General features: G+C 33.1%; 1 protein-coding gene across 1 annotated transcript in view; it reads left to right on the forward strand.

The window, feature by feature from the left end:
• LOC117122523 (arylsulfatase B-like) overlaps positions 1-3,872 on the forward strand; it is a 36,422-nt gene extending 32,550 nt beyond the window's left edge. Inside the window, exons 6-7 of the mRNA XM_033268108.1 lie at positions 308-465; positions 1,948-3,872. Of these exons, the coding sequence (XP_033123999.1) occupies positions 308-465; positions 1,948-2,228 (439 nt within the window). The 3' untranslated portion in view covers positions 2,229-3,872. The remainder of the gene's footprint in view (positions 1-307; positions 466-1,947) is intronic.
• Positions 3,873-7,820: the final 3,948 nt, after the last annotated feature.

Raw genomic sequence — 7,820 nt, forward strand, 5'->3', positions numbered from 1 at the left:
TATATATATATATTACGTTGTTTATATTCACAGTGATACGCAACAACTCTGATTTACTATTTTGCACTATAATTTCAATAGCCCAAATTTTTAGGGGTGTATATCAGTTTTTTTATTACATCAAAAATGTAGTATATACCAATGATATTACTAAAACACACTTCGGTCTTCACCGGGGCTCGAATCCTGAACATGTTTGATAACACGATAAATTCCTTAACAACAAACCGTCATATTATTTTGAATTAAATTATTATTATAATTATCACTGTTATCCCAAACAAATGAGTTTTTCATGTACTTTTAGGGATGGAAGAAGTTCCAGACGTATCGAACTTTTACACAACATTGACCCCCTGACAGTATTGACTGAGGGAGGGGAGAGTTGGAGTGACAGCCCATTTGATGTTAGGATCAAAGCTGCCATCCGTCTTGGAAACTGGAAACTACTTACAGGAGATAACGGTAAGAAGAAAAATAATAAATCATAATAAATCACACAACATAAATGAAAACGAGACTTACTATGTCTGTTTGTATATATGTATATATACATATATGTATGTAACAGAATATACGGCTGTTTTCATTGCTATAATGATAAATGAAGTTGATATTGCAATTAAAGGAAAAATCGTTAAAAAGTATTAAGTTAAAAAAAGACGGAAAACCAAATACTTACAATACTAAAAAAAATTATGAAGTTAAAAAAAAATGAAAAACAAGTTCACAACTATCGCGACGTTTTTACTTAATTCATTTATTCAACGTTCATTTATGAGGGTGGCTTTTACAGAGAGGCTGACTCAAAGAGGCCCTCATAGCAAATACAAAACATATACAGTAACAATAAAATACAGAAAGCACAGTGATAAAATAGATTTTAGAAAAACAAATAAAAACAATTGCAAACAATTACAATAATATATAAAAGTTATTCTCAAAAATTTATCTTGAAAATTTTAATTTCTATAAAATCAGCCTTTAACTAGATTTGAGCTCTTTTTTTAGTTTACTATAGAGTAAAAGTATTGCTGTTCCGCATAGCATTAGGAAGTGAATTAAGATAGGAGGGACCTTTATAGCTAAACTACTTTTAAACATTTCAGTTCTCGGCTTGGACAAATTAATATGACAAGCAGTAAATGCTCTAGTAGATATGCTTCTGGTTTCGACTTTGGTGAATAGTTTGCAGAGGTAGTCTGGACCGACACCAGCAGCAGACTTGTATGCTAGGCAGCCAAGCTGTAGATTGATTCTTTGTGAGACGTTGTGAACATTAAGTGTTGTGAAAATGGTGGCTGTTGGTGTAAATGGGGGTGGGCTTTCAATACAATACGAATTGCTTTATTTTGAAGAGCTTGAATTTTGTTAGGATTATTTATGGATCTCGCTCCCCAAACGCTACAACAGTAATCAATATGGGGAAGAGAAATGGTGTTATAAATGAGAAGTGCTGTGTGGGTGTCAGTGAATCTCCGCACTCGTGCCAGGAGGGTTGTAGAGACCGAGTTTTGAACGGTCATCAATTATTAAACCAAACTGCTTCTGTGTATGTACTGGTTTGAGTTGAGTGCTATTAATATATGTACTAAGTGTTTGTGACGTAATTTCTGGGTGTAGTGCCTACCAATAAGCATAGATTCGGTTTGGTTGGTGTCGATGAGAAGTTTGTTTGCAGTTAGCCATTTGGTGAGATTTTTAAGATCATCATTTAACTTACTTTCAATGGTAGAGATGGAAATATCCGAGACGTAAATAATTGTATCGTCTGCGTACATATCAATAGAAGAGGGAACGAGTGACAAAGGAAGATCATTAATGAAAATTGTAAAAAGAAGAGGCCCAATTATATTAATTTAATTCTACATTATTGTACTTCAGACACAATATAAACAAATATAAAAATTGTTATTATTTCTATTATTTATTTAATTTTGATTGTAGGTGAAGCTGGCTGGTTCGCACCACCAGGTGTTGCTGGATTGGATACTGAAGAAGGTGACGTAGGTGACATTGTTCGATTGTACAACGTCAAACGCGACCCCGAAGAACGAAACAATCTTGCTAGCAAATACAGGATCCTTGTAAAATGCTTGTTGAGAAAACTTGCACGCTACTACGAAGAGTCAGTTGAACCAATTTACACTCCTCATTTTCCTGAAGAAGCTGACCCTTGTAAAAACGGGAATAATTGTGTGTGGGGTCCATGGGCTACTGAGGAATAAAATAGTAATAATATATTTTATAGAGTTAATAACAGTAGTTGTTCAGTTTAATGCTATATACTCGCATTCAGTTACTAAAAAATGTTCAATATAAATGAAAAGAAATACATGAAAAGATTCAAAATTTACAATGAAGAGAAAGTTGCTGCTGATGGGAAGAGGTCAACAGGGGTACACTATATTTCATTAAATAATGTTTTTCCTTTATTTGTTGTATACTAACATACCGCATATTAAACGTCTATATAAGCTGCAACTACAACAGATAAATGTTCTTAGAGAAGTAGTATATATATAATGACGATAAAAACCCGTGTACGGTGCCAGTGAATGTGATTAATGATAGCTTAGAAAGGAACCACCCCAAACCTGTCCGACGAATTACCCAAATGATAGGAAATTACCCATTATTATGATACCCAAATGATACGGAATATACCCAAATGGTACGCAATTACCCAAATGATATCCAAATGGTACGCAATTACCCAAATGATACGGAATTACTAAAATTATACCTTAATGATGGGGAATTACCCTAATGATACGGAATTACACAAATGATAGGGAATTTAACTAAATCATAGCCCAAATGACTCTGTTAATTCGTTTATATTTAACTAAAAATTAAATATGATGTTAGTAGCCCCAGGCTTATAGCAAATAAATAGAATTTATTATAATAATTTCTAACATAGGAATAGGCCTTTATAGACTGATATAATAGGCATAAAGCATCATAATTTATTTATTTTTTATTTATTTGTTTATTCAAGACCCAACAGTGTGTCAAAACACAAAAACCAGCGTCGCCATAAAAATACAATTTGATATTTATTATCATTATTATATTATTTATTCATCTATTTTTTTTATTGCTACTATTATTATTGTTATTATTTTATTATTATTATCCGTATTAATAATCGGCATATTAAATACTGTTTATTTTAATTAATAGTAGAATCTTAAGATACCTTTATAGAATACGGTAATGTATATTGTATGAATATAAAACAAGATAATATACACAAATATTACGGATTTATTTAGGGGCATTCAAAGTGGCTATACATTCAATTTTTTTTAATTTTTTTTTTATGAATTTAGCACTTTGAAATTAAGCAGGTGTACTACTGTTATTTCTGGTGAACGTTTTTTTGGCGGAATGTTTACCGTATTTCAGATTGGCAAACTAATATGTTTTTCTGAAAGATAAGACAATCTTGCAAGAAATGACATGATAACAAACTATTTATTTCACACCGGAAACACCCAACCACTTATTCTTGAATATATCAATATCGTATGGGGTGTCATTGTGCGAAAAAAAAGATGAAATGGAGTTGACATTGAAATGGGTGATTCTGATTGGTCTATATTTCAACAAAGTGTGATACTGTGGAGTGTAATAAATTTAAAACTTGAATTTGAACATTCCACTTTTAATAATAATAATAATTAATTGTCACCTTACCGGGGTTTTTGGCACGAGTTACAATTGCATTATTGGAATTATAGTAGAATGAGTTACAATTGAATTATTACTAATTTATAACAATATGTACAATAAAAAATACAATTCATTTATGATATGAAATAAAGAAGTGTAATTAAAACAACAGACGTTTTACATGTTCCCGATATTGTTTCATGATTCGATTTTTTTTTAAATACTGAGCTTTCTATTAGATAAAAAAAAATGTACATCTACATGAATGAAAAAATTATGCCTGATAAAATTCAAAGGCCGTTAGAAACAGATGAAACGAATAAATGATAAAATACACGTATTACAATAATAAAAAATATCATTGTCAGTTATTATCAGAAAACAACATATTAATACATATAGGAATATCAAAAATATAGTATTATAATTATTATTGTGCTATTAAGTGATACAATTATAAAAAAAAAAGCATAACAAATATTTTTGACAAATACTGTATGTTAAAAATACGAAAGATTTCACATATAACAGAATTTACATCGACGTACATAAGAATACATATTTCGGATAGTGCCTTCCCACATTATTAATTTCAATTCTCTTAGCCATCCTTGTACTGCAAACATACTTCCATAATAATTGAATGAAAATAAAAATATATATAAAATAACGAAGCCTTTAGATCCGTCTGTGGATCCCGTCGGCGCTCGCTGCCGATCCCACCGTTGGTAATCCATTCAATTTTTTCGGCAGTTGTATAGCGCCATCTGCCTCGAAACTTTATAGAAAGACTCGAGGTTTTTGTTCAAAATAAACACATAGATTACACAGTAATAAATAAAGGGGTTATAATCGTTAAAGCATCGTGTCGTACGATTTACGGAACACAGATTATTCAACTCTCTTCCATGGGGCATTCATTAGCAATTATTAACAGAATAAATCATATTTTTGTTATTATTAATTTCAAATGATTAAACAAGTTATAAAAACCATTACAAACAATTTTGACAAATAAATAGTGTATGTTAAAAATACGAAAGGTTTCAAAGTTAATTAGACATATTTGGGTAATTGCGTATCATTTCGGTAACGTTTGGATAATTCGTCGGACCAATTAAAGTCTATTTTTTCAACACATTACAGTAGTGTGTTTTGGATAATTACGGTATAGCCTATGCATGCATGTATATCAATCGGTGGGTAAAATCCTGGAAATGCTCGCTGATCTCACCAAAAACCAATGATTCTATGCTTAGTGAACTGTTGCTATGCTAATGAATCTTTAGATCAGATCAGATGGGGTAAATCGTATTTTATCCCCCCATGGTTAAACCAAGGAGTTATCTCTATTTGTGACTTAAAATAATAAAATAATAGCATTTGTGAGCAATATATTTTTATTATAATGTAAGTCGTATGGTTGTAGGGTATTGTTTAACGTGAATTATGAGTCAATTTCTGCTATTGTAAATCCTTTTATAACCATTGCTTATATCGATGTTCCGCAAACTATGGTTCGCGGCCCAAATTTTTATGCCGCGAAACATTTTTGGAGGGCCGCGAAGCCGTCTGGAAATTTAAAAAAGAAATATAGACTAGGAAAAAAATCAAAAAGAGGCCTAGAAATCAAGTTAGGGGGAGTGGAATGTTAGAAGCAGTCAACATAGCCAGATATCCTAATTAATCCGTCCTGGTCACCCTAAGCCCTGTTGCCACTTGATTTTTCACCTGGTATACAAATGGCGGCCATATTTATCTAAAATGTGCATATAATTGGAACTAAATAAGCTACAGATATGATGTTGGTGTCTAAAATCATAATTTATATACAGGCAACAAACCAGACATTTAAAAACTACTGTCACTCATGCCAGAATGGAACATAATTCAAAAATAGGTGTTTATTTGTTTTAAAATATCCGCAAAATATATTTAAATTGTGTATAAAATAAGAATAAGTATATAAACTCACCAAAAAGTCGTGTTTGGTATCGTTGGAAAGCTCTTCCGATGCTGAATAATATATTGCAGTTTATATATCAGAAACGGTGTAGTGTTTCATGTACTGTCCCATAAATTCCAATTATGGCATATCATATTAAAATAAACAGGACCCATTTGCGTAACTCGTGAGCTCTCGGATGGCGGGGGGGGGGGGGGGGCCCGCGCTCCTACTACTACCTAACACATTACTACCAAGCCTTAAGTAACGCATGTGCTTTCTGGGCGAAGTCCGAGTCCAAATGGGCCCTGGAGAGGGTTACATACTTTTACTTACAGTAACACTGATACTCAGCACTCTCCTACAACGCCTTAACAATACGAACATTTTCTATAATTTTTTTCGAAAAAACCAAATAGACCAAAATCCCACAAACACAATATTTGGCAGATTTATTAGAAGGGGTTCTTTAAACTATGCCCCTGGATGCCCCACTACGGAGGTTTGACCAGTTATGTAATGCCTGTGTGCTTTCTAGGGAAACGCTTACTTCCTCCATGTCCAAATGAGTCCCTGAAAGTCGATGGGCCCCTACTTACTACTACCGAGCAATCTAATAATACAACCGCTTTTGACAAAATATTTTCTTTTAATTTTTTAAAAAATGTATGAGCCTCGGACGGCTGCATAACTACTACTAATAATTCAGATATTCGGATGATAAACGCATGCGACATCATTAATTGGACCTTAAAGGACGATCTGGTCATTTTATTCAGATTGGCCTTATCATGTTTCAGAGCAACATATTTGTTGGTATTAAAGTAACACTTTATTAAAAACAATCAACGTCTTTATATTGATATTTTCAAACCTATTAGATGACCTGAAGAAAAAGTGATCCAGAAGTCGTAGGCTTGCTTTACAATATATTATGGCGAAAGTAAATTTTTGTCCGTCTCTGAAATTTAATAGTGTTACTGTAATAGAGCCTATTATTTAATTTTGTAATGGTACCTTATAGATTTATAACCAGGTAGCAGAGCAGCTTAGCTCAGTTGCCTAAACTGGTGGTAGCCTCTGTGTGCGCTAAAACGTGGGGATATCTAGGTCTCCGATTCAAATAAAATCAAATCATTCTTTATTCATCACTCAAAATGGGTTGAATTTTACAGAAGTAAAGGGTTCAAGCAGAAAAATCTAAACAATCAACATTTAAACATTTTTCAACAAATAGACCCACATCACAATAACAGCAAAGGCAACCAATATTGAAATTATTATTATTATTATTATTATTATTGTAATTATAATTATTGTAGTGAGATTATTATAGTTGTTTTAATTACAGACTTAAAAATGAACAAAGCATTCGCCTATACAGGGAGTCCTTTCCAGCCTTTTGGAGGATAAATTCTTTAAGTTTTCTAAGATGGAAATTGAAAGGGGCTTTAGGAATGAGGTAGTGTATTGAATTCCCATCACTGTTCTTCCTTGTATTTCAGTTGGAGGGCTGAAATGCAAGTTACGATAGCGCACCGTCTTTCGGATGAGACATTTAACCTGTTGGTGCCGTGTGCATTATGGCCTGAGTGCACGTTAAAGAACGCAGTATGCTAATTGGAAATGAGTAGGAAATTGTTTCCCGATGTACAGTAGTGTAATGACTATGCGCTCCTATGCGGCGGTCCGCAGGGCCCCCGTCACCTAGGGCCCCGAAGGTGCCCCAACCCATAGGGTCCTCGCTCGGGCACCCTTACCCAAAAGGGCTTTGTTGATACATAATGTGTCTCTGCTGTCTCTTATACACATCTAGATGTGTATAAGAGACAGGGACATGATTGACTGATAGCAAGCTATATGTTAAATGATTACTGTGAACAAAAAAAAGTTTTTAGTCCAACATACACGAAATGTCATCAAATACACATTTAACAAATACTAATGTTATTTTGGCGAGTTTGCGGTATTCTGTCAGTGCTGGGGAACACTCAAGAGTTCACGCACAGTTGAATCCATCTTTTCATTTTCCCTTTCATAAATTTAAGTCTGCTGCAAATAGGAAAAAAACACAAGTGAGCATGATAAGTACATAAAAAGAAACTGACAATAACATAATAACAATCCTAACTTGCATAAAAAACAATAAACATAAATTAAGTCTATACAAAAATTTAATTTGCAGTAGTACTAG

The sequence above is a fragment of the Anneissia japonica genome, unplaced genomic scaffold, assembly GCF_011630105.1.
Source record: "Anneissia japonica isolate Jap-2015-1 unplaced genomic scaffold, ASM1163010v1 scaffold1889_len2455224_cov183, whole genome shotgun sequence".
In the NCBI taxonomy this organism is placed as follows: Eukaryota; Metazoa; Echinodermata; class Crinoidea; order Comatulida; family Comatulidae; genus Anneissia; species Anneissia japonica.